Here is a 27,863-nt window from a genome sequence, read left to right as displayed (position 1 = left end):
AAAACAGAGACATGAGAAAAAACATTTAAACAAACAGGTTCAATTACTTGTCAATCTGATCACACAACAGTTTTAATCAAAAATTTTTGGAAGTACTTCTCTTTGTGACACCATCCATTTCAAGTAGTAAAACTGCTTTAACCTAGCAACTACTAATGTTTTATTTGTCTTTCTTAAACCCTACATTATCCTCTTTGATCCCTTTCTAACCCAACCATCAGAGTAAGTAACAGCATGTTCAGCTGTACATAATTTACTTACTGGTGATGAACAGCATTACCTTTTGTAGTGTAAGTAATCCGGTACTACAAAATGTGTATAAGAAACTATTTCTATGTCTAGAATGAAACAAAATTTACAATGGTATCATTAAAAACAGAAAACCCTTTAAGTTTTGATGTGTTTTGTTTAAGGGAAAGAATATTTAAAGCAAGTAAGTAGTTTAATACGAAAAATTGTGTCACAAAGCAGGATGCACAATTTCAGTTTATTTATACTTGTCTTCTGAGTTCTGCCACAAAACAAAATTCCTAACAACACTGTGCAAAACTACATTCCAAATAAAGGGACTTTTCCCACAGTACAGTACCAACCGGATCTTCACCAGTGTTATGTGTCCAGGACTGCTGTCAGCACATTATACTGCATAAGAACAATCACGGGTTTTCACATTAGTGCAAAATAAAAGCAGATTCACAATTTTCAAGATTATCAATGTATGTTGAATTAACAGATCTGCATTACTTCAGATGGGGAAAAACTACGTGCCACAGAATTTTCTACTTTACTTCCATCTGAAACACCGATGTAGTTTAATTGATCAAATACGCTTTGGTTCTACCCACTTAAAAAAAATAATTATATGTGCATGAAATTATCACATGCAAGCATTCTTTATCAGGAGTAATATTCTAAATTAAAACTAATTTTATCTGGCAAATAAGGCTGTGCCTTTTTTCCTTTCCATTTAGAATGTCTTAGTCAAAATGGTTTTTTGAAATTGCTTACTGACAAGAATGTCCTTTGCTGTGACTCTCCAATAAACTATTGGCTTGGATGTTTTATCAGAAGACAATTATAAACACATTATCAGTCTGTGAAAAATTTACTCTTTGCTAGGTTGAGTCTACAGAGGGGACCAGCTACGAAATGCTTTTCACATGGAATGAAAGAAGCACTAGTTTGCTGTCACAATTTTAACAACTCACTATTTAGAGGCCTTATCCTGTTATTTTTAGTCTTGTTTCTCATGCTAACAGACTGATGACACATCTGACAATAGGAGATTTGGGGGTAAAATATCTGTTCACTGAACATCACAAATTATGACTCCACCTATCATGGAGATCTTGCATCCATTTTCCAGCATGTATTACATGTATGCAAGCATTAGCAGAAACTGGCTGTGGAGATGCTTACTGCCACAAAAGTACTCCAGCTTAAGTTGTGCTACAGTTTGGTCTTTGTAACAGCAGTCTAGTTATGCCAAACCTGAAAAAATGGCACTGAATTACCTCCTACATGGGTGTACACAGGACAAATGCACTCTTCATTATCCAAAATTAATTTACTTGTCAAGACTTACAAAGAAACAAAAAGTACAGAATGAGCAAAACACTTTTTTTTTCTAAGCACTCAAGCTTATGATTTAGACTTACAACATAGATAAATGATAAGCATAGATTAGTCTACTATGACATCCTGGAGAGTTTGGGGATTTTTTTGTTTCCAGAATGAAAAACAATTGTAAACCACTTCTGGTAATAATACAAATGTTTGTAACATTCCCAGGTGTACTGAGAAATGATAAACTTTTAATAAAATTCACTTTGAATTATATGGAAATCCGGACTAACAAACAGCTACCAGAAGCATGTCAATGTTTCAACCATTTTGCAAGGCTTAGGACACTGATTCCTTCAGAGACTTGAATCTTCTGCATGAATTAGATTATTCAGTGATGTGAACTGAACTCGATCAAAAATCATAAAAACATAATTAGACACCTTAATGTATGATAAGGTCAGTATGTTGGCTATTACTGTCTAGAGAGGAAGACAAGAAGACCATAATGTTAAAAGAGATTTTCTTTTATCTTTGATTCAATTTATGCATGTAGACATCAGCTCTATGTTTAGTTTTGTTTCATGAGATGGAAAAATAACAGTAGTTTTTTCAAAGTAATAATTTTTTAATTTAAAAACTAATTTAGAAAAAAAAAGTTTAAGGTTTTATGTGCTTCTTGGAGGAACATGAAAACCATAAAAAAAACCCCCTCAACAAATGTGTAGTTTTCCTCTCACTCACTAGCCTCTGTCTCATGAAGGGACTGATAGGTGAAGATGAATATTAAAATATTTCATATCCTAAGGTAGTCATGAGGGATTACAATATTTTACTTCAGTACTTCAACAAATTCCAGTATCTGATAATGAATCCCACAATCTTTTTCCCAAGAGAGGCAAGGCTTGCTCTTCCACAAAATAGTATGTTGGAACTCAAAAAACAAAGCTGAGATTTCTTCTACTAGAGCCCCATTTGTAAGTTTGTGCACAGAAGTGAAACTTCTCAGAAATGGAGGGAAAAATCCTGGAGTGCTAAAGTCTGAATATCTTTCTTAAAAGTCATTTTAATCCCTTTACTTTTGTTGTTTGAAACATTTCTGGACTTTGTGCCAGTCATAGACTTGCATTTTAAAAATAAAAAACTGCATTAGAGAGGTACCTGCCCTCCAGGGTTATGTTAAATACTGATTTTATCTGAATTTATCTGAATTTTTAAGACCTTCTCTGGCTTTCTAGCTAGTGAGCCAAGCACATGGGATGAGTCTAAGGAGCAACTGCCTAAAACTGCTGCAGAGGCTTGCTGCCCCCTATGGAGAAATCCTTCACAGACCTTTCCATACCTTACACTCTCCACAAATACATCCAGCAACCAGGACAAGGAGCATATGCTTAAATATTAAACAGAAGTAGTCTTAACAGTCACGAGAATCAAACAATACTTTGTGTTGGAGACACTGGACTCAGATTGCAGGAACAGGAGTAGGAAGTGCAGGAACACCCAAGCTAATTTTAAACCTGGCTGATTCCAGAGCCATACCAGTTCCAAGGCTCATGACCACCCATGTGGATTCTGCAGTTCTTGGTACATTCTGCTGCAGCTTATGATATGCAAACTGATCACTTCCAGCCTACCTGGCACATAAAGCACCCAAGCACATGTGGCTGCCACACAGATGTGGCTTAGGAGTCACACCTTTCCACCACACACCAGCTGCCATCCAGGGTGCCATAACCATCACTGCAAAACTGGAAACTTATAAAACACTGGGGCAAGAAAACAGAAAACCAGCTCCTCTTCCCAAAAAAGGTCATTCCTGGTCTCTTCCCCTCTTCTGATATTAATGCTGTTAAGATGTTCCTATATTGCGAACTGATTACGGAATTCATTGGGAAAACGGAAATGATGAAAGACTGTTAAAAAGCTCAACATCAATATAAATATGTTTAGTGCAATTATGACAGAATTCAGGGGATCTTCCAATCTTCTTGGGTTTGCACAATGATGTCTTAAAAAGTTGCTAGAAAGTATTGACAAGAAAACAGTGTCCCAGAAATAATTTCTAACCATCAGGGATTTCAAAGCCAGGTCAGTTTGCACCTAGAAGCGGTACGTGATAAAAATAAAATGCAGCTCTCTTAAATACAGCTGATTCAGTTACATTGAATTTTGCTCTATATCCCAATACACAGACAGGATAGTGCCCCTATTCTTCATTTTTCAGATAAGAACAGACTGCTGCAGTAAATTCAGGATAATTCCAGGCTGCTAACAAACACAAGGCCTATGGAAAGCAGCCATGGTGCTGAAGAAATCAATGTTGTCACTCCTTGGTACAGGTAGAATAATTTCTGCAGCTGTGCAACAAATCAAACCTGGGACCAAAACTTGCTAACAAAACCCCACCACATTTATAGCCAGGTGGTTCCCTGCTCAGCATGGGAGGTAATGAGGCAGGATGCTTTTTCAGCAGCAATGCCAACTTGAACCATTCCTCAAAATGAACCTTGAGTTTTCTGTGTCCTTTTCATGCGCTTCCATAATGCACAACAGATGCTACCAATCTGGGTTGGATTGAGTTCAAATCTTGAAGTCTGCAGAACTATATGGTTCACAGAACCTCCCAGACAGGTGTCTCATTCTGGCTTGAAGTTTAAAAGACATTTTCAAAACAGAGATATTAACTGTGTGGCCAATGAACACAAAAATGTTCAGATCAGACAAAAGCTTCAGTCAGTTCATACAACTGCCATGGCACCAACAATTCCAATGGAACGGCAATGATGTGTGTTAGTAGAGTGCAAATCACCAGGTCTACATAACCTGCATTTTAAATCCCCTATACTACAATCACTTGAACATTTGCCAGCTTGCCTCCAAGCAAGTACAGGCACTAAATCCAAAACAAGAACTAAAGCTCAAGTATCTCTTTATTCATGTACTGTAATCCATACATTGAAGAATAAGGGATAAGTACTTTTATGACAGCTCCTAATGACAGATAATAGATACCTTTCTGTAGATGGGAGACAGCTGCACACAATTCTTATGTTCTGTTCAAGAACTTTTACATTTGAGGACATTCAGCCAAAGTCCATTAGAATATGGCTGCCAGGAACAGAAAAATCCCAAAGTCAACAAGAGAAATATCTCTGGAAATAAAATGATAGAAATTATAATTACATCCTGACTTCACAGGATGTGTATGTCCATGCCAAGGTTCATAAAAGCCCAACAACACTCAGCTTCTTAAATGGAGACTTTGGGTATTCACAATGTACTAAAAGTCACATTCTTGAAGGCACTTTTGTAAAGGAGAGGGTAGTACTTTTTAATACTGATCATCTGTCCTTCCTTAATTAGTTGAAACATTCATTTAAGAAAAGAGGCTGTTAAAACTAGTTCCATACAAGTAAATAATATTTAACAATACTGTAACAGTACTGAAAAAAGAAACTGTGCAGAAGCCAACATGCCACAAGATACTATCTCTGAAGCCTCCACAAACACCGGGTAAACTAATATCTCAAGGTGGCAGATAAAAATAACAATAGATGATTGCTGGAAAATGAAATAGGAGAAACTGGACATGACTGAAGGGAGGCCTCCTAGGTCACTGTGCCTTGTCCTTCCTACTGCAGGCACTACATCCCAAGATAATTTAAAAATACTGAGTTCCAACTTGAAATTAGGTAGAGTTTCTTCCTTTGTTGCTCTAATGACGGGGGTATTCCAGAATGCATCTTTCATGGTAGCAACAGACAATGCAGACTCACCACAACTTTTCTTACAATTGGTGGCAACACTGTCCAAAACTGCATTTAACAATGCAACATTTATAAAGTTGCCCTATAACAGGACAGAATTCTTGAGAAGTGGTATGTTTTGATTCAATTCTAACAACCTGGGGATTTGAATAACGAGCCACTTTGCAAGAGCCACCTTACAGTTGATGCACATTTATGCTATTTCCCTTTTTTGGAGATACAAGAATCTTGCTAAATATTACATAAATGTACTGCAGATTTCAGTGATGCTGCAGGAAATACTGAGAATCAATACTATCTTGCCAGGTGAAATACCAACTAAAGGAAAAAAGATATACCTGAGAATACAATGGATCATTTTACTCCATGCTTCAGGTATTAAATTTATGCCCATCGCTTCAGCATATGTACTGTCAAGATGTGGAAAGAGGACACCAAAAGGACTTTAACCAATCAATCAACACAGCAATTCTTACATTCTTATGTAATGTGCTATCTATTTAGAAACTACAGCCAAGCTAAGTTTCACTGCCCATGAGCTAACAATCAACAGTTAAAGAGGTCATCTTAAGGAAAACAGATTTATGCCACAATACAATCAACGTGGCACTGTAAACCCCAAGAGTTACTGAATCTTTGGCAGCTAATACCAATTTTTCTAAGAGATGACTGAGGATGTTCCAACTTCTGTGAACAGAGGTTGATATATATATAAATAAAGAAGACCCAAGCTGGTGCTGTATTCTTTCAGCAAAATGAAGCACCCAATAGTAGAAAACAAAAAGATGGTATCAATGGATCAGAAACTACAAAAATATTTGAAATTGATCCATTAAGAGCATTTGGGTCCATCCGATATCCAGAAATGGCCAGAACTTAAGAGCTGTAGTATCTAAAGTAGGCCAAATAGCAGAAAATATGATTAATCTTAGCAGTAGTATGGCTTGCTTTGGTATTTCTAGCAACATTTATTTACTAGCACTTAAATCACTTGATATTATATAGATGTATAAAGGAAAGCTGAAATTCCAAGGCTCCACATGTTGCATGTGTCTATCCCTATCTGGTTCCACCAGTGCAAACCTTAGCCAAGGACAAAGGAGCTCATGAAGAACTACAGCCTTCACTTTGGAACTATACCAAGATCCCAGACACACCAAGGGGTTAGAAGCGATTAAGAGCAGCACTGCAGAGAAGGAGCCAGGGGTGATGGCTGATGAAATACTCAACATGGGCCAACAGTGTGCTCAGACAACTGCATCCTGTGCGGCATCAAAAGGTTGAAGGAGGAGATTTCTCCCTCTACTCTTTTCCTGTGAGACCCCACCTGGAGTACTGACTACAGTTCTGGTGTCCCCAGCATAAGAAGGACTCCATGGAATTGATGGAGTAAGTCCAGAGGAGGACACGCAGTTGACAGGAGACTGGAGCACCTGCCCTGTGAAGACAGGCTGAGAAAGTTGGGGCTGTTGAGCCTGCAGAAGAGAAGGTTGGGTGGAGATCTTGTAGCAACCTTCCAGTGTCTGAAGGGAGCCTACAGGGAAGCTGGAGAGGGATTCCCTCTCAGGAACTGCAGTGATAGGACAAGGAGTAATGGGCATAGACTGAGAGGAAATTCAGGTTAGTTATTAGGAAGAAATTCCTTCCTGTGAGGATGATGAGGCACTGGAACAGGTTGCCCATAGAAGCTGTGGATACCCCAGCCCTGGAAATGTTCAAGGCCAAGTTGGATGGGGCTCTGAGCAGCCTGGTCTAGTGGAAGGTGTCCCTGCAAGATCCCTTCCAACCCCTTATCGTTCTATGATTCTGTATTTAGGACTGCATCAGAAGTTTGTGCAAAGCCAGACTAAAATACAGAGGGAACCACCACTGCACAATACAAGAGCATTTCCTTTCTATTTAAAATCCCAAATACACTTCTAAAGACTTTTATAAGGTGCAATAATTTGACCACAGTCTCCATTTTACAGGCACATGGGCTAAATTCCTCTCTGAACCCCTGCCAAATCACTTCAGGGATGAATAGAAGTGGGATATTTACTTTTAATCCATGGAACCATTCTTAAAGCCAATATAACTGGCATTCTGCTTTACAGATGTGAACCAAGGAATATCCAGTTTCCAATAAATTTACTTTTGCTGCCTGCTGCATAATGAACAGACTAAAAGAAAACAAAAGCACACATGTATCACCTTCTGACTGCCACCCCTGGAAAGCAAATAAAATCCTTCACAGTGGATTTGAGGGCAACATCAAGATTCCTGCAGCATGTATAACTTGGTAGCAATTTCAGAAGTTTTAAGAAAAAAGTTTATAAACCAGCTTAAAAGTTTGCTGAGCTTCTTAAAGGTAGTCTGGCTATTAAAACAGGTGCTATAATGATTTACTACACATACTGTCTAAAACCTCTATTGAATAAAGAGTGTGATTGAGTATTTCTACAATATTTGTCTTGCTCATTTTTTGGACTGAGCATTTTTATATCTTTTTTTTCTCCTCTCCTTCACTAAGAGCCTTTCTCTTTCTTATTCCCATTCCCTCCTCTACTTTCCAACTCCACTTTTTTCTAGACTAATGAACAGCAGATACCCCAAAAGTATCAAAACAGAAGCAATGGCACCTGTGTAAAATGAAGTTGACATTTCTCAGTTACCAAAGACTTTTTTTCAGGCTGAAGATATTCCATGTTCTTTTATGGGGAGTTAGTTCACCTGCATGAACATGCATATTCCTGCATGATGGGGCATTTGCCTGTCCCTACCTCTTCTCTAAGGGGGAAAAGTAGGACAGATCAGATCTCTGCACAAAAATTGATCTGGGCTTAGACTCTTCACCACATGGTTCTACACTGAAGCAGTATATTGCACTTTCCTGTTCCCTGCACCAACCAGACTGACCATAAACCTGTAAAAGGTGGGTGCTCTGTGCATTTTCTCTTCGATGTAAAATACTTTTAAACTTTAATGAAGCCCAACAGCAGCTTCTGTAGGTAAGCATGTCTTAGCAAGTATGGTGGAGACAAAAAGCAGAAGAAAACTAACAGAAGAAAACATAAATCAATGACTAAACACAAAGCTTCTAAGTTCTATGTTTTACTCTCCTTGCAAAGACTTTACTCCTCACCCAAGAAGAGACCCAAGTCAAGGGAAACATAGGGCCTGACATGAAAAGGATATAATTTGGAGGAAGGAAGTTCCAGCTTAAGACCTGATTGGCTAGTGCAAGATAACGCTGAAACACTGAAGACATCTGAGCATTGAGGTTTTCACGTCTGCTGAATTCCTGAAGTACCTCTACTGTGAGCATGAAGATCTGCCGCAGATCATCCTCCTACAGTCAGGACGAACACAATACATTCAGTATCTCAGTCATTAATGAAACGTTGATCAACAAGAAATAGTCTTCCAGAGAGAATAAAAATTTCCAGTTTCACCCTGTTTTCATTAAAATATAGGAAATACTCTGAAATTACCAGTGAGAATCCCCCCTTTCATCAAAATTGATTATATTTGCAAAAACTATGAAAAAAATCCTCACATAAATACTGGTCGTTAAAAGATAAAAAACCAATATGTTTTTAATAAGTGGTGGAGAAAAGAGTTGGTCTTTGGCATGAAAAAAAGTTGGTAAGTTGTTCCACAACAGTCAGTTTAAAGCAATGCCTTCACATAAACATTTCTGACTGGCCAAACAATACATCTGAGACAACCAGACTAGACCATCTGCAATAATATTTTTAAATACATACATAGCTCTCCTTGGCTTTAAACCAAAGCTATATTTAAGACTATCATTGTTCCACAGAGTATTCATTTTGTTTGCAATTGGTAGCCAAGGAATTAAAGAGTCCAACGGCATAAAGATCTGTAGCTCTACATTCATAAAATGGGCACAAAGGGGTTGCACCTTTTTGATACAAGTTTTTTAAAAATACATTACCAATTTTCCTGAAGCAGCCAGTATCTGGATTGTTTGCAGTATTTTCCCTATTTAATGCTTTTAGGGACACAGTGTACCTGACTGCACTTGGCACAACAAAGTGTTTTTGCTTCCACGTGTTTAAATTTTAGAAAGAGAGGTAGCATATATCAATACAGAACTAGTTTACCTGAAATATACGTTTACAGTTACCATGGAACTCCATGCTTAGTCCAATGTTGCTGGTTTTACTTGAACTTGAGAACTCGCTCAACAACGCCGTTAGAATGGAACAGGCCAAAGTTTGCTATAAAAAACATAAGGGGGAATAACATAACTAAAAGGTGTCCAGTAATGCAGTAGCACCTATAGTGTCCTTCATTTTTCTATTAGCATTTTAATACAACTACTACTTCAGTTCCTTCTAACACAAACTAGAACAAGTCAAACTTTCAGGAAAATAGATCCTTGGATGAACCATTTCTGGAATCATCAGGGCTCCATCCTTAAAAAAGAAATTTGAGTATTTGAGCAAAATAAAAGTTGGCATCTGTGTGATCGTCATTACAAATGAAATCAACTTATTGGAAACCATTTCCCAGCCTTGCCAATTACTTTGTCTTCCTGTGCACAGACCTTTACAGGTATTAGTTCCAGGGAAGATTCACTGTCCACTTATTTCTATTGATGTAAGAATTCAGGTCCCTCGCAAGTTTGTTTCAGCCCTTCTTTGCATTTGCTACACTTACCATGTTGGTATTTGATCATGATTAACTTTATAGCACCAAAAGTGATACAAGTTTGTCAAAAACAACTGCAATAACAATGTCTACTACATCTTTTCCCTCTCTACCCATAAAAAAAATAGGAGAGGAATTCACAGAAAGCACTGATATTTGAAAGGTCTTGGATACCTCCCTCCAAAGCACTACATTGACATGCCTCAGAAAAAACCCTTAAAACTACTCTATTAAAATTATGTCTCCGAAGTGATATAAAATTGGTGAGAAAAAGGCATGCTAATTTTAGAGAGACAGATTCATGAAGACTAAAGGTTTTAAGTGTCTTTTTCATTCTCAAAATTTAATATAAGGTAAATGAAATGTTTATCTAAAACATTTACTTAAAAGCCAACTTTCTGTATGAAACACATGGCTCCAGCTTTTGTTGCTGTTTCCTGAAATATATAAAAAAAGCTTTTTTTCCTGATGCCAAAGTCCAGAAACCATCATCACCAGTTTTAATATCTTTTAACTGATCCTTGCACAGTGGAGCACAGTGGAGACGCAAGTAGTACTTCAGACTTGTGCCCTACACTGCTGTAACAAGCACAATAGAAAGTGTATACTGCTGAAATGAAAAGACTTTTTGTTAAGGAGATGTTCTTTACAAAAAGCTCCAAAATTACTGGCTATCCTCCCAGACTGTTTGGAGCCAAGGTGCCAGGGATGGACAGAGAGATAGGAATTGTTAAAGGGTCATGCATGCCAGCAAGTGTCCAGGGGTTAAACAGAAATATGCACACTACCTCTGAACACCCGAAAGATTAAAGTGGAGATGATACTATTTATGCAAGCTCATACAACAGCTGAGACCAGTGCCATCCACCCACCAACTGCAACATCTTTGTTCAGAAATGCCTCTGAAGTCAGTACCTTGACCCCCCCAGACAACTAGTTATCTTAGTCAGTAAACACTAAATTAACATTCTTACTTGCTAAATAAGTTCCAGACAGATCAAACATAGTGGCTTTGTGATAATACACAGGTTTTCTCTTCCACTATGCAATAAAGCTGCATAAACACAGCAGACCAGCATATTGCTGATCATTTGCTAAATAAAAGCATTCCCATTTTAAAGAAATTATTTATTTCAAGTGGACTATTTCTCATTTACAGTCAGCTCTGTCAAACCACACATATCACAAAAAGCATTTAGCCAATGAAAACCAGCACCACGATTTAAAGTACTCCAGTGAAAGTGCAACTTTCTCACTTATATACTAGAAGCATTTCTAATTATCTCAAATATTTCACAATTCAAATTTCAAATTTCTGTGCAAGGTATTCACACAGATAATTTTTTTAGTTAAAGAAAATACAGATTTGATCTAATATTAAAAAACAAAACAGTATAGACTAGTATTGAGTATTAAATCCAACATTAAAAGTTCCATATGAAAAGAATTAAGCTGTTAAAAAAAAAAAAAAGAACTACTAAGAAAAACCCCCCAAGTCTGACTTTAGAAGAATGCTTCAGATCAGAATACATGTTTTTAAAGAAATAATGCAAAGTTTTCTCACATGACTCTCTAAATAGCTTAAAATACAAGTTTTTATTTGATGCTTAATAATTACTGACTCACATTTTTCAGCTCAAAGCAGCCATGACATAAGGACATCACTAGCTGCAATTACAAATCTGTACACTTGGATGCTCTGCAACATACCCTGATTACCTGGTACAACAACCAGGCAAAAATTAAACTGCTTCTGCTTTAGCATGCTAAGACCCTGACACCAAGCCACCAACCAGATCACCACAGGACAAGCAGGGCAGTGATGCAGACTACCCATCATTTGCAGTTGGTTGCCAATTACTGGAAAATCAATCACCAAGTTCAAACAGGCAGGAACAATAGGAAAAAAAGTTTATATGTATACAATAATTTATCCTTTCTCTTTGCAGAGTAATGTGCTAGTGCATGGTAAAATTGTGTTAGAGATTTTTATTTTGGTGTGCTTTTCTCCTGATTTCAAAGAAAAAATTAAAAGGAACATTAAATTTCATCACTGATGGTAAAGACATCTTTTTGAAAGTGTAAGGAGCAATGGGTACAGGTAGGCTGGCTGAATCTGCTAAGCAGCTTGAGCAGTGGCCTATCCCCTGATTTCAATGAGAGCAAGTTCAGATAGTTCTGGGACATCAGTACCTGCTTTGAGCATGACAGAAGAAAAATGATGTCACTAGATTCACACACCTTACTCCATCCAGCTGGCTAGCTCACAGCAAATACCAGGGCACACTGCACCCATCTGCTCTACTCTCTCCTACTGAATTCCCAGCATCCCCTCAATGTCCTTAACTTGGTATTTCAATACCTGGAGTGCAAATCCTGCCCCATTCCCTCACTATCCCTAGGGCCTCATGTGCAATATTTGCACATCCATCCACTTCTGTTGCCATCTGCACCTGTGCTTACCCCTTGTCAAGTATTTGCACAAAGCTTTGCAATACCACCACTGCTTCCCAAACTGCCATAAGACTATAGGAACTTATACAAACTATTGTCCACAGCAGTAAGATGACCATTTTCATAAGTATTAACAAATTATTAGCTTAAAAGAATATTTGCCTGGCCAGCTATTAAACTTTCCTGAATACACAATAATATTTCAGAAACTCTGGAATAAGGCTCAAGTAAATTTTACTAGAAATAAAATTTTATTTTCATAAAGTAATTTTACTGAAGGTTAACTACTATTTTGAATTATGTTTTTTTAATATACAGATACATTTGGTGTGAAGACACTAAGTACCTCAACATAAATATTATCAGAAGAAAGATTTCAATAACCTGAAAACCAACAATTTCAGAGAAACCAATGCTGGTGTGCTATGTGAACTAAAATGTCTTCCTCTTACGCATAAGAAAATTGAATTCACCTAACACAAAATTCTAGGGTGGAGGGTTCTGGGGGTTTTTGTATTTTGTTTTTGTTTGGGGTTTTTTTTGTTTGTTTGTTTGGGGGTTTTTTTGTTGGTTTTTTTTTTGTTGTTGTTGATGGTTTTGGTGTGGTTTTGACTGGTTGGTTTGTTCATTTGTTTTCTGGTGGGGATTTGTTGGTTCTTTTTTAAAGGTTTTTTTTCAGGTTTTTGCCACACCACAGAAGAGATTAACAATGCAAGTTAGTAATACCACACTGTAATAAGTAGAAAATGCACGTGACTCTGGGCATCATATTAAAAGCCAGATCTGAATGTCTATTGTGCAGCAATGCCATTAACTTCATACCAGTAAGAGTACACCTCTGAACCTAGTTTGACTCACTCCCTAGCAATTTCACTAGTTCTGCCACAAGTACATACCCAAACAATAAGCCCATCTAACAAAATAAAATCCTTCTCTTGTTGAGAGAGAGCATTGCCTCTGAGAATAGCTTGGCACTCACCCCAGTTAGCTTTATTACCAGGAATAAACTTTATGAAAGATCGCTATACATAAAATAGACTCTCAGCTGCTCAAACAGAAGATCAATGGGACTTGTGATAAGAGATTAACTTGGCAATCAGACACCCAGTAGTAACATCGTTTTAGTGGTTTTCTTTTCAAATGACTTTAATAAAACACAGACACTACAGAAAGACCATATGTCATTTTAACAATAAACAGCATTTATATATCATTCATAAAACTCAGATGCAAAAGGTAAATTACAACTTATTCCTCCAAATGGAATGTCCCCTATAAAAGAAGCTAAAGCCATAATGTTTAAAGGGATTTCACACTTGTGCCTGGGCTGCCCATGGAATAAATGAAGTGCTTAATTTGAGGGTAGTTAGGTTACAGAGCATCTGAAAGGAAGAAGAGTTCAAATACAGCCTAGGAAAAAATGGACATGTGGTACATCAGCTCTGCAGCAATAAAGCCAACAGACAAAGCAGAATGAACTCCAATACCAAAACGGTTTCCTTGTTTTGAATTCAGAGCAGAGATACAGTTAGGTTGTCAGAGATTTGATTAAAGAATTCATTTTACTACAAAATCTAAACTATCATGCAGTGCTTTCTGCAAGTATCATTTACACTTGCAGAAAAAGAAGTAAGCATATTTAAAAGAAGGAAGATTTTGCCTGAATAGAGCAAATCATAACATCTACCCTTTACATTAGATCACTGCCAGCCTGAATATGCATTTAGAGGACTTTTTGTCTCCACATGTATAATGTAAACTCTGTTACTGAAACCAAAGGGAAGCCATGTGAAGATTTAATAGTATTCCTAAACTGTTTAAATTTAACTTGCACAAGAGCAGGAAGAATCAAAGAATAAATGTGTCAGAAGTAAAATTTGCTGTGTTGCTCCTAGGTGATAGAATTCTAATATGAGAATGTAATGAGAATGTAACAAAAGCAATTTTACTAAGTTGTTTAAAGCAAGGCTTGGCTTTCTTTATAAAGGCAATAGTAGTCTTCTCTGCTTTCCTTGAATAAGCACAGCTGGTTTTGCTAACATTTTCAGAGTATCTAAATCTCCAGAACATAAGGTGCAACTCCAAATTGGAAGGTTAAAATGATGGCCAGAGGACCAAAACAAATATCTTTAAGTACACAGAATAACTGGGGCCACTCCAACTTTTCAACTTGGGAGTATTTCAAGATGGGTGGGGGACCCAAGAGCTGAAGTACTGGTTCCCAACCAAAGAAAACAAGAACCTATTTTGAAGAAATATAAGCAAGCACCAGGACCCACTGATTTTCATCTGTTCCTTCCCAAATGAGCCAACTGGTGGAAAAAAGCTATAGAGCAGGGATATGATGATAGGAATAGGACCCACAGCTGCAGTTCTGTGCTGTCAGCAGTAAGGGACTGGCTGGGCAGTGCACTCCTTTCCTCTCATTCCTTTTCTGCAATTGTGCAAAGACAGATGAGCAGCACCAGGTTAGCACATCAGAGCTACAGCAGAATAGTAAGCAAGACCTTGCTTCCCCTTCCTTGGGGGGAACCAGCCAAACCAAGGGAAACCCCCAGGGTGAGCTGAGAAAGAAAAAGTCAATTCCCCTGTGAATCACCATGGGCCAGAGGAAGATGATCTTGTGGCATGTGAAGCATGCAGGCTTTGGACAAAGAAAGAAGAGAAGCAGCAGCCTCTACTAATAATGGAAGAGGTCTAGGCAGAGTTTGCTGGAGCACAGTGTGCAAAACATGCTTTTCTTTTTTTCTTTGGAGACAGGCAAAGTTGCAAAGCAGAAATCAGGAGGAGGAAAAAATAAAAAGTAATCTCATAAAAGAAGTTGAAGGCCTGAAAACCATTTATAAAGGTAACATCCTTCTCCAGGTCCTTGTCTGACTGCCACCAGTTGGATCTTCACTCCTACCACAGCTGCGTGAACAAATACAGGACTTTCAATTAAACTCAAAATAATGAATAGTTAGACTAGCCATGCAGCTCACCATCAGCAGCACCCAGCTTGAATATACACCATCCCATCAAGTGCTCTTTGGTGGGTAGGTGTCCTCCCTCCCCCCACTTTTCCCAGTACTCATTCCTGATCTTTCTTGCCTGGCTCTGCCTGCCATACTGCCAGCTATGTCAAATGAGCTGCATTACACGGCTGTGTTCCACGGCAGATCTGCCCAGAAAAAAATAAAAAGAGAGGCTGTGAGGGAGAAGGGGCTGTTTCTAAGCAGACTAACACAAAGATCCAGTATGTTACTGAACGCATTTATTCTTATGGGTACCTTTCAGAGGAAGAATGACTAAACACCAGGCAGCTAAGGTCAACAAATGTCTTAAAGAGGCTTTTCCCCTCAAGCCTGTTTACCTGTATGATACCACTGTTATAAAAAAATACATGGTATAACACATGGAAAAGCTTAGTTTCTTCCTTCCCAGTGAGTGTGTGAGGTCACAGGTGAGGGACTCCACAAGTGCAAAGCTCATGAGATGGCAAAATTGAGGAAAGAAAGGGTTTGGGATGCCATACATAGAACAGGGGATGCACATCTCACCACTTGGAACACATCTCCTCACTTCCCAGCCTTGTCGTTGGAACTGTGGCTCTAGTGTAAATGTAACTGGGAAGTTATCAATTTCTAGTAGTTATTAGGCACCTAAACTGGAGACTTGCATCTCTGCTAAAGTCAGCTCCCTTTCAACAGAAAAATCTGAAAACTGCAAAAGCAGCCTGATTAATTCAACTACTAAAAAGCCACTTACGTTTTAAAGTTCTCTTACATTTCTATCACTGAGTTTTAGCCTCACATGTGGAGTAGTTTCTGGATCCTTAAAATTCCCAAACCAATCTTTAACACACTAACTTAGGCCTTTATAGAGAACTTATCAGCTTAAATATTCTGGTACACCCTCTACTTTTTTAGACTCAACATGTCTCAAGGGCAATGAGGTACACAGAACAAGGTAACAATTTTATTAGACCAGAAGACACAACTTGGGGTGGATAATACATATGTTTTTGTCAAAATGTGAAAGTCAGGAGAGCCTCTCCAACTCCTACCCTACCACATGAAGCAGTAACAGCTAGACAGGCTTCCAGAACTAAAATTTCCTTTAAAGAATAGAAACAAGAACTGTAAATGCTAAATATATATAACTAGTTATCCAGGCAGCCATTATAATGGATAGATTAACCTCAATGAAGATGAATGCCTAGAGTTTTGCTTATTAGTATTTCCCACTGCTCACATGAAATCCATTCACAGCACATCCCTCAGAAGCTTTAGGTAATCTGAAGCAGCTGGATCTTCTCTCTAGCCCAACTAGGAACATTGAGAAACAGAACAACAGATTTACAAATGTTGCAAGAAAAGGAACTGTTAGGATTCCAGAGCTTTTCCATTGAGTCTTGACAAGTCTTCTTCCATATACAAAAAAAAATATGTAGACTTCAGATATGGAACTTTATATTAAAATACATTCAAAAAAACCACAGCTTCTGTTGCTTCCCAGTCCCATGTCAAGTCTATAGCAGCTGGATCCCTCTGCATCTGCCTACAGATATATTGGAAGAAATCGAGGTGTGATCCATATCTTGGTCTGGTTTTAAACAAAATCTGATTGTGTTCACATGCAGACCAGATCCTCCTCCTGGGAGTCAGTCACTTAGCTGCCAGGATTCTTGTCCTTCTGGCAGGGATGAAGGACAAATGAAATCCTTCAGCTATGCAAAAACCAGAATATTTTAACACAAGAAAAGGCTAAGAAATTGAAGGAATTTATAGTTGAGAAGAAATTGGCCTACGCAGCTCTCCAAAATCTTGAAATCAGTGATAGAAAACATGTATTTAGAATTGTAAGACTGGCTCATGATACTGTGTCTGCTGCCAGAAACTCTGTCCCCCAGAGAAATGAAGATTTTGAAAAGAGATCCTGAAATTGCTGTCAGAGGGAGATTACAGATTCTCCTTCGTTCTCCATCTCCAGAGGGATGGCTTGTATTGATAATACAGGAGGAACCAGAAAAAACAAAACCAAGAACTCTAAAGCTAATCTTTGTGCTCCTAGAGGATTACTACCTAAACTCAGTTACAAATAAATAGGCAGCCAGACTAAAAGTTTGCTTTCCCTTCTCAAACAAAGGTTTCTTCAGTGAGATTCATAAAGCACCAAATGGCAGAGAAGCAGCAGCAGGAGCCAACACTCCAGCTCTAACCACGGCTCTAGCCACGCATCCTTCCCATCCCCGAAGTATTAACTCTCCTTAGTGTCTTGTTATTTCCTTAACACGTACACTGTGTTCTACTATTAAAAGATTACTCAATACTAAAGCAATTTTATTACTCTCATCACAATTCCTCTCCTTATCTTCCTTCCAATCTCCTTATTTTTTCATTCTCAACAGTCTTGTTTATATGTCAGTTTGCCACTACATACTTTCATGTCCTAGCCTCAAAACACATCCATCTCTGAAGATCTTTTTTACTAGTACTCAAGAAGTTGAGGTACTAAGCACATCAAATCCTGCTAAAGGACACAAACAACAGACACTACCATCTACATTCACTGCCCTCCTTATTACCCCAACTATCAAGACTTGACCCTGACAAGATATTACTCAAAAGTCCCAAAGATTTCATGGAGCAGGACTGGCTGATGATCATGAAGTTAGTACAGATGTCTGACAGGAATTGGGTGGAGGGCTGCAGGGAATGGAAAAGATTTAGCATCTACATTATTCTTACATGGTAAAGATGGATCAAGAAGCTTCACAGCCAACAGGGAAGAAAAGGTAAGCAAGAAGCAGACAAGAGAATGCTTTGCTTTTTAGAAATAGACTTTCTCTCAATTACAAACTGCTGTAGAAAGCCATCACCTCAAAACACTCTGAGTTGCAAGAGACCCACAAGGATCAAGTCCAACTCTTAAGTGAATGGCCCATATGGGGATCCAACCCACAACCTTGGTGTAATTAGTACCATGCTCTAACCAATTATCAGCAGCTAAGAGCTGCTGATAGCTCTTGTTTGAGAGCTTTAAACATTTTTAAATACGAAGTGACCTGCTGCTGACTTCATGTGTAGTGAACCTCAGGCAGGATGATGTAAATGGGTAAGCAGAAGGTCAGAACAGATGGCTGAGAAGGCTACAGAAAGAACAAAAAGACTGGAAAAAGAATTAGGAGTCACAAAGGTATGATAGACTTCTGCAACTTGAGTGTACAAGGAGGCAAGAGTGCATATCACACCATGGGAAAGATGTCAAAAAAACTGAATGATTCCTTCCACAGAGAAGCAGAGAGGACTGGAAAACATCAGCTGACCTCTTTCAATGCCTACATCCTAGCCTCTTCCATGATTTGAATGGAGGCCTGTATTTAGAAGTAACTAATATAAATGAATCTCCAGAAGCACCTGTGACAGTGCATGGCACTGTCCTGACAGCAAATCTCAGATCTTGAAAGCACCCCTCCTTTCAGGATGTGGCTTCACACCATACCCTGAGCACCCTTAGCTGAGACTCCCCACAGCAGCAAGGCAACTGCACCACTGGGGTCCCACAGAGCACCTCAGGCATGGCTGAATGCTACAGGGACACTAGTAAAGAAACAAAACCACCCAACCATATTTGAAAAGATAACTCATACAATGAATTTTTTATTATTTTAGTTATTTCATACAACCTTTCAAAGTTGTTACATATTTATACAAGAGGCATGCCTTGACTCCCTTCAGAAAGCAGTTTTGGCAGGTAGCATGCTGAAACACCATTTTATTACTGCTTATTATTGCACATGCCAGTCCTGGGTGCCAGTACCAGAGTCTCTCCTGCAGCTAAGTCTCAGAAGATTAGAAGAACATTTTTGTGAATGAGAACTGGCTTATAATATAAACTGTCACATATAAATGGGAGCATGTGCTTATAATCAGTTTGCCAAAGACTACCAACCATACACTGTGCCATACAGAAAAGACCTTTCAGCAGCATCACGTGTCTTTTATTTTTTGCTAGTAAGTCTTATTAGCACACCAGAATAGAAAACATTTTATATCCTAGACATTTTCAATACCATTCTTAAAACTTGAGCACAAATATTTTGGAAAAACCGTGGAGAAATTCATACTCATGAAGAGGGGGAAACAAAAGGAAAATTAAATAAAGGGAAATGAAAAACTGAGTTCAATTTGGCAGTGAGCTGAACTTGGAGAAGAGTGCCCCAGCCAGAGCTCCTCTGCAACGTGCTCTGCTCTGCAGCATGCGCAGGACGATACGCTTGGAGCAGGCAGGCTTAGCCTGCTGCATGCTGTGGTCAGTGCAGTGTGTCTGTGGACAGTGCATGCACAAAATACAACTGTACAAGCTGGACTGTGCATTCCTTAGTTCAAAGTCCACGTTTCTATTTATGTCACTTTTGTAGCTTTATGCAAAGATTCTACAAACTACATAAGCATACAAACTGTTGTGCATAAAACTTGGAAACCTCAGCTGCAACGACATTGTAATAACCAGGCTATGTTTCCTGGAAAAAAGCATTAACTCAGTTCTTCTTAACAAATACCCATTTCCATCTGAATTATGCAGAATCAAAAGGCTAAAATGGTTTCCTTAAGGTAAATAACTGTGAAATTAAGTTTTACAAGACTAAATGAAATTTCCATACCCTGGAGTGATATTACTTGTTGCTCAGAGGTGACACACTATTTTTAGGACCATGACATGAGCTGGATTACTTCTAGTACACTTTGATTGAATTTTCAGAGTTAAACATTTGCCACTCCCATCTATCTAGTACAACTGCTACTCTAAATGCTCAGCAGTGTCATGAGCCAGTTCTCTCAAGGTTTTTTTAGGAGAAAAGCTTCAGTTAAAGTTTCAGCATGGAATCTATATACTCTTTGATTTTCATCTGGTAGGAGAAAAAATCACCTCTCTTTAAGCTCTAGTTACATGCCTCTATTATGACCTATTCTAAACTTATCCCCTGGCATAGCAAACGGAATTTCACTAAATGCATAGATAGATATTGGACACCTTGTTTCCACTTTGAGCTCAGTATCGAAGGTAACACTTACCCCTAGTAGTATGACATTAAATCAAGAATAAGTTTTGTATTTCCATTCCATGTTTTACTTCCTCACACCCCTTTCTCTCCACCTACTATCTCCCAAAGAACAGCAGAGGCCTATGCCTCCTGCTCGCAGTCCATTTCGACAGCTGAGCTGCAGCAAAGTGCAGCATTGCACAGATGGAAGGGGAACAGAGTGTGCAAAGAACCTCCCAGCTAATGGGAGAATCTGTTTTAGATCTTGCTATGAAATTAAAGAAAACCAGAGGAAAAAAGAAAACAAACAAATAATAATTTTTAAAAAACACACCAAATAAAATCAAAACAAACCACCAACCCACAACTATGGCATTTAAAGCAGCTATTCAGAAAAACATTCCCTAAAAATATGGTCTCCTTGTATACCAAAGTATGTATACACATACTACCCCTTGTCCCAAAACATTAAAAAAATCTCCAGTTTGGTAAATGATTGGATAGTTACCAACTTAATGACTAATTGTATAAGCGAAGTATAAAATATTTTATAGCCACTAAGTATATAATGTAAGCTGCTGATAGAGACTGCTTAACTTCTGAAGAAAAAAAACTAAGTACTTACCACAGTGGGGTTACCACTGCTGATCAGCTGGCTGACTTCATGAAAAATGCTTTTGCAGTCGATTGATTTGTCTAATGATCCCCGTTTCACTATCACCGCTACTGCTAATAAAATCTGCTCCCGAACATACTTTTGGAGGCTGTGAACAACATTGCACAAATATAATTGCAAGTAATTCTGGACATCGATGCTCAATAACATTTTAAACACATTTCTTTTTCAAATATCTTGTGTGAATTCCTACGGGAAAGCTGACAGAAGTTAACTGCCAAGACCAGAAGACAAATTATTTTTAAAATGATCTTGCACTGCTACCCAGGGAAACAAAAATGATAGCCCAGATTTTATGCAGAGTCCTATATGTTCAGAGGTGTGTTTTATATACTTACTTAGGCCTTTGTAAGACATAGGTTAGAAGGAATGTTCGCAGTGACTCAATGCTAGCCTTTTCCAAGAGAATCCATTCTCTTACAACTGCTTCCATTATCGCTGTGGCAGCTTGAAAAAGGACATAGTCCACTTTACTAGTTTCTGTGGGAAAAAACAAACCCAACTTGAGTATCAGAAGACATGTATTCAGCTTGACTGTGTTTCCAACAAAAAAAGTAATGGAACTTACTATCATTTATTATTAAATAGAATATTGTTGCTATGAAAACAGAGAAGGAATTTACAACTCAAAAGGGGGAGAAATAATCAATAACCCAATTATCAAATTGTCTGGTATTATTCAAGTCAATGACCCAGGAGAAAAGTTGTCTATGCTAGGAGGCTGGTTCAAAGAACAGGAATAAGGATGCTAACACAATGGGAGAATAAAATAAACCAGATAACAGATTTATTTCCAATAGACCAATTAATAAAAGTGATTAATCTTACAGGCATGTCAAAGTGGGAAATTTCTGTGTCTGCCTTTGAAACAAATAGTACATAAAAGTACATGTATTTCATGGGTAATAAAAAGAAATAAATCCACTTACACTTTAACATTTCCAAGCAAAACTTTGACACCATCCATGGTGTATTTAAAGTGTTCTACATCATGTTCAAGTTTCACGATTTATTTTGAGTTAACCAAAATGTAATTTCTGACCACAGTGCAGGAATCATTTGCCATTATTATCTAAATATGGGATTACTATGTATATAGATGCACTAGGGAAAGTATAGAAGTATATTACAGAGAAAGGTTAACAGTTTGGGTGATTACAAAATGCAATTTAAAGAGAAATGTCAGAATAGTAATAAAATTTCTATGATGCTAGAAAGCTATAGAGACATTTTTGTTGTTGTTCCTTAGCTTTTAAAAATTTTAACTTGGAAATAGCAGGTAATATTCTCAGAAGCCAGTTTCAAAACATTCTGAGCTCTGCAGAAAGAATTTTTAGAAAGGGTGCAGCTACTGGGTGGCAAAAGCATAAAACATGAAATAAAATTCCCAAACAAGAAGCAGAGTTTGAGCTATAGTGGTTGACCTGCCAGGACTAAAAAAACTGTGTTTGAAAAAACCTCCATCATGAGATGAAGGGCTATAAAATACTACAAAACAAACTTTCCTGCCCCAATTATATGCACACAAGTTTATAATATAAATTTCCTTTATATGCAAGTTCTATATCAAAGATAGCAGCTAATATGCTAAAATGTTTTAAAGTAATTTAATCAGGCTCCAAATCTAAACCCACAGAGGTAAACATGCTTAAATAAAAATAAACCACGTTTAAATCTACTTAGCCTAATTTGGAAAACTAAGTAACCACTTAAGTAAAAGATTAATGTGTATGTCTAACACATATAAAAACAAATTGAATTATTCCTGCATGGGAATTTTAATTCTGGCACTTGTTACTTTGGGCCTTTTCTAGCTGTACAAAGCTCATACACACACACACAAAGAAAGAGAATGTAATTAAAAAAGGACAGCGTTTCCCCTTTGCCCAAGTCCTGCAGCCACACAACTGCGATTGCTGCCGCGCAGAGCTGCAGCCCCTGGTGTGAGCCTGTCATCAGCCAGAGCAGCACCATCCTCCATGGAACTTACTGAAGAAAGGAAGCACAAGCAGTGCCTTGTGCTTCCTGGCTTCAACCCCAAGTTTCTAAAGAACAACATAGTAATGGCTGTTCCCCTTGCCCATATGCTCACCTTCTCCATTATTCTTCCTGTGTCATTCCCACACTCTTCTTTCCATAAATGACATCATCCTTGCTATCTCTCTCTACCCCCATTCCTGCTCCTGTCTTGATCATTTTTCTCCTGTTTCTTTTAAAAGCCATCTACTTAGTCCTCTGGTTCCAGCCCATCCTTCCTGCACACATCCCTTCAGTACACTTCAAGTCTTTTATTTTTCATCATAAATAGTTTGTTTCCCTTCCTGGTTTCACAATCCCTGCCTCTTCTTGCTCAACTCCCAAATCTTAACTACTTGTTCTTTCTGTTTCTTTCTGTATAGATACTTACTGAGGAAGCAGAAAGTTTTGAAAAAGTCTCTAAGTTCCAGGTCTCAGCATCATAACTGCCTACATTCCCACAAAAAACCTGCTCCATGTGGAAACATGCTGGATTTTCAATGGCAGTAGCATATGAACAGTTTAAGGATGTAATATATCTAGACATCTAAAAAGTATTGAAATCAGCATCATATTCCATTCAACTAGCCACATTTAAGATTTCATGAGATTTCATTATTTATTTCTGATTGATGATGAAATGCATCCTTAGATCCAAATGGTCTGCAAAGAAAGTTACTTAAGGATGTTTTCACCCACCTTATTTTCTCTAAAAATCAATGTGAAAACAAGAAGCATCAATTTTGCTGACCCATCAAGCAAAAAGTGTGATTGCAGTTTTCCAAACCAGATGGAGTACTCCTATAATATACTAAACCCAGAAGAACCTCATTTGTAGAGAAATATTTTGGTGTGGAGTGGGTGTAGGAAAGGAAGCACACCCTGATCTATATATCACAGTGTAACATAGCAGTAGGTTTGCAATACTGACATAATTATATTCATGAATTCTAAGTCTCTAATCCAGTAAATTTATAAATAACTGTTAAAAAATACTGCAGAATGAATTAAGTATGAAAATAATATTTTCAACATAATTGTAATATTTCTCTGCTCATTCTGGCAAATTCTTTAAAAGAAAAGTTGCTTTTTGTGGTTTTGGCATGTGTTCTTTTGTGCAAACTTCGAGGTTTCCCCTGTCAGGTCTCAGTCAGTTTTCATTGAAATTCCCCTCACCTGTCCCCAGCACTCACATCTATACTACACTTCTGAGCAGCAATCTTACATCTTTACTGCCCTTGTAATTTTCAGATCTAGCTGCAAAACGGTAGTAAGTCTCTGTAGCACCTGCAAAAAATTTATATTTTATAAATAGCTACCCAACCACATTTAGAGCATTTTAGAGCACTAAAATCAAAGAAATTTCTGATGAAGAGTGGTATCTGCCTCTTTCCTTTCTCCACAGGTATAATCACACAAAATTTCAAATCAATACTGTCTTGCTTGTACCAGGTGAACAGATACTTTTCTAGCTTTTTCCTCTTTTCCTCCAGCTGGGCTGTCAACAGCAACTAAGCTGTTCAACTTGAAATAAACTCTCATTTCAGCACTAATGCAAAATCTGGTAGAAGTGCATAAAATTGCATCATTGGCTGATTTAATGTTAAGGAAGCACAAAGTCAAGCAACCACACTACTGGCAGCTGCACAAACTGCACAGATTAGACAGTAGTACAATAATCATGTTGCAGAGGAAATCTATTAAATCAGTTTAGGAACTTAGCTACATTAAGTTACACCTTACAGCTTAAAAACTCACAGAAATAAAACAAAAATGATAGTAAGAGGCTTCACCCTCCATCAAAAAGTCCCAGTCATTAAAATCAAAACTGATGTTCAGAGCCCCAGCTGCAAAAGAACAGCACAGTTCCAGTTATAAAAGAATGTACACACCTAAATTCATTTATTGAAACTTACCCAAAATATGTTTGCAAACAGCAAATGGTGATTTTGATTTTCTAAATGACAGGAATATGTGCTCAGCATGTTGGCGTTGCTCATTGTTGACCATGGAAGGTGGTGCCTGAAAGAAAAAAAAAAAGTTATTCAAGCACTGATCAAAAATATACTAAAAGCAATGTCATGTCAATGTCATGAATGTCAAACACATAAATGTTTGCCTTGTTAAATACCAAAACCCAGTATCTCTTGGCAAAACTGCTTGCTCTCAGGCATTACCTCTTCTTATCGAGCACTCCGCATTTACATTGCATGCACATAGGTGTGAATATCGAGGTATCAGGCAGAGAGTGAATAATTTAAGTATAGTTTCCTAACAGTGTTTCAGAAGAAAGTTAGAAGTCAGCCCTAAATTCAAACCAATTCTTTTTCTACTCAGACCAAAAATACCACTGCACATCACTAAATGCTGCCAAGCACACTCACAGTCCTGGAAGCAAAGCACTATTTTTTCTTTAGCTCTACAATTGTTTTAAAATATGTAGTTGTATAATAAATTCTGGGGATTTAAAAATTACTACTGATATGTTCTAAAATAAAGTATATGCCAGGTACATACTACCCTCTAGTGTTTAATATTAAAATTGACATCCTGAAGACTGGTGTGATTGATGAGACAAGTTGGGAATGGCTATGGTGGTTCCTCAGCTTACATCCATCCCTATATATACCCATCCCATTACATCCTGGGAACCTTGGCTGCCCACGTAACACCTGCTGATCTTCTGTTGAAAGCCAGCTCCAGGGAGGTTTCTACCCAAAAATCAGCTTGAGGTAAAGCATGAAACCATGCAATAACCTGGACTCCTGTGAGTGCCTACGTAGCCCAGAGGAGCTGCCTGCACTGCAGCCTCACCTCACTGCACAACCCCAACACCCCATACTGCCCTACAGGGTAAAAACAGCCATGCAGAAAGTATCAGCAGCTCACAGCACCACACTGCTCTCCACTTCTCCCACTAATATTCTCTGACTTCTGCTTTTTGGGATTTATCTGAACTGCACAGGCTGCAAATACTAGATATAACAAGCTTAGCATGAAATACTCTAATGCAAGGCATTGATACCACAAACAGGGTAAGCAAAACTGATGCCAACCTTTAAGAAAGGAACATGCACACATGTAGGAAGATCACATCCAAACTGCAGAGCAGGATCAAGGTGACAGCATAGGTTATTGAACTTCAGTTGAACTTCCAAACTCCACATTCCAGCCCTGTCCCTAGCAGTTTGAGAAGACCATGTGTGCCACCTATCTTTCAGTCATGGTTTATATCCACTGCTTTGGGAATAAAAGCATCAAGACCAATGCTTTTAACATAAGTGAAATATTTTCCAGTAAATAAACCACAAGAAATCTGATTTAACAGGTATTTCTGTGAGGTAAACTCAACTCTCCTCCATGCAGCAGGAGCTGTTCCTAATGGGAGCAGCTGTTTGTGTTTTCTGCAGTGTGAAGGACCGTCCTCCTCTGCATGGATTCCAGCTGCATTCACTGCAATAGAACCAGCTGTACAGAATGCCAGAAGAATATTTGTAGCAGGTCATCAAACATGCAGGACTGACCTACACAGCAACAGCTTGATACACACTTCAGTCATAGCTATGGCAAATAAATCAAACCAACTGAAAAAAGGCAGTTCCCACTTTTCCCCCCCACTGTATGGGCAAGCATTTGTGCAAATGCACAGAGAACCAGACTGGGGAAGCGATCACCAAAAATCATCCCAGGTTTTTTCATCTGGATCAGTTCCCCAGTCTGGTTCACCATAATCCAGCATAAAAGCCTACACCAGCACAGTATGGGATATAATGGGTGGTGATAGCCTGCTTTTTTCCAGCACTAGTTATCATTTTAGGTGCATTTAATCTACAGCCTCTGTTGCTGTGCAGTGCCTGGAAGTAGTTTTAAGTCCCAAGGAACACACAACTCTGCCCAATGTATTTCATGAGAACTAAGAATCAAATTTCTTGAGACACGTGACTTATTTTAAAAACTTTCTGCTACCAAAAGGAGAGATCCTCCTACTCCTTTCTTGGTCCCATCTGCATGGTCTTGTTCCCTCTTTGCATGATACTGCATAATACTTTCTATCAACTAGTGCACAAAAGAAAGAGGCTAGAGGGGAAATCCAGGGGCAAGGGGAATTAACATTTGTTAATCTAATAAGCATCCAAAAGCCAGACAAGTGCCAAAGCCCCAGCAATGATGGGGAGAAAAGGAATGGAGTGACATTTCCCTTTCAACATTGCTGACCTTGCAGCTCACAGCTCTGTAGTCTCATGAAGCCTCACTAATTATAGCCATGTTACAAAGAATCCTTTGGGTGTGACAAAGCATAACATTTTGCAAGCTCAGGGTCATTTATAGTCACATCCTTAGAGCAAGATGACCAGATCAGGGCTACCTGATCCAAACTGATTTTGCATTAACACATTATATTAAAGTTTGCCATACAGAAATCCTATCTATTTTCACCGTCCTGTAATACTTAAGGGCACTTTCAGGGATATCAGCTGCAAATTATGGCACCACTAAAAAAAATAACCAGAGAAGTTTTATGGGAAATACTTCGTTTATGCTTATAATAACTAGAAAGTAGATCTCTTGTTTTATACTATTTTAGCTCTTCTACTTCTCTGAAGTCCAGTTACAGAAGACATTTGACACCTTGGAAAGGCATATAGCACATCATATTCCTATATTAATTTTTTAAATTACAATAACTTAATAACACGTTACA

The 27,863-nt window shown here is 38.2% G+C and overlaps 1 protein-coding gene across 1 annotated transcript in view; it reads right to left on the bottom strand.

The window, feature by feature from the left end:
* The window catches only part of XPO4 (exportin 4), an 80,477-nt gene that overhangs the window by 34,145 nt on the left and 18,469 nt on the right, over positions 1 to 27,863 (bottom strand). The window contains exons 2-6 of the mRNA XM_071434092.1: positions 25,078 to 25,183; positions 21,484 to 21,625; positions 21,095 to 21,233; positions 9,440 to 9,556; positions 8,508 to 8,661 (exon numbers count right to left, since the gene is read on the bottom strand). Of these exons, the coding sequence (XP_071290193.1) occupies positions 8,508 to 8,661; positions 9,440 to 9,556; positions 21,095 to 21,233; positions 21,484 to 21,625; positions 25,078 to 25,183 (658 nt within the window). The remainder of the gene's footprint in view (positions 1 to 8,507; positions 8,662 to 9,439; positions 9,557 to 21,094; positions 21,234 to 21,483; positions 21,626 to 25,077; positions 25,184 to 27,863) is intronic.

The sequence above is a fragment of the Agelaius tricolor genome, unplaced genomic scaffold (assembly GCF_023055355.1).
Source record: "Agelaius tricolor isolate 1412-34295 unplaced genomic scaffold, bAgeTri1.0.p SCAF_9, whole genome shotgun sequence".
Taxonomy (NCBI): Eukaryota; Metazoa; Chordata; class Aves; order Passeriformes; family Icteridae; genus Agelaius; species Agelaius tricolor.
This window is presented reverse-complemented; position numbering and strand designations above follow the sequence as displayed.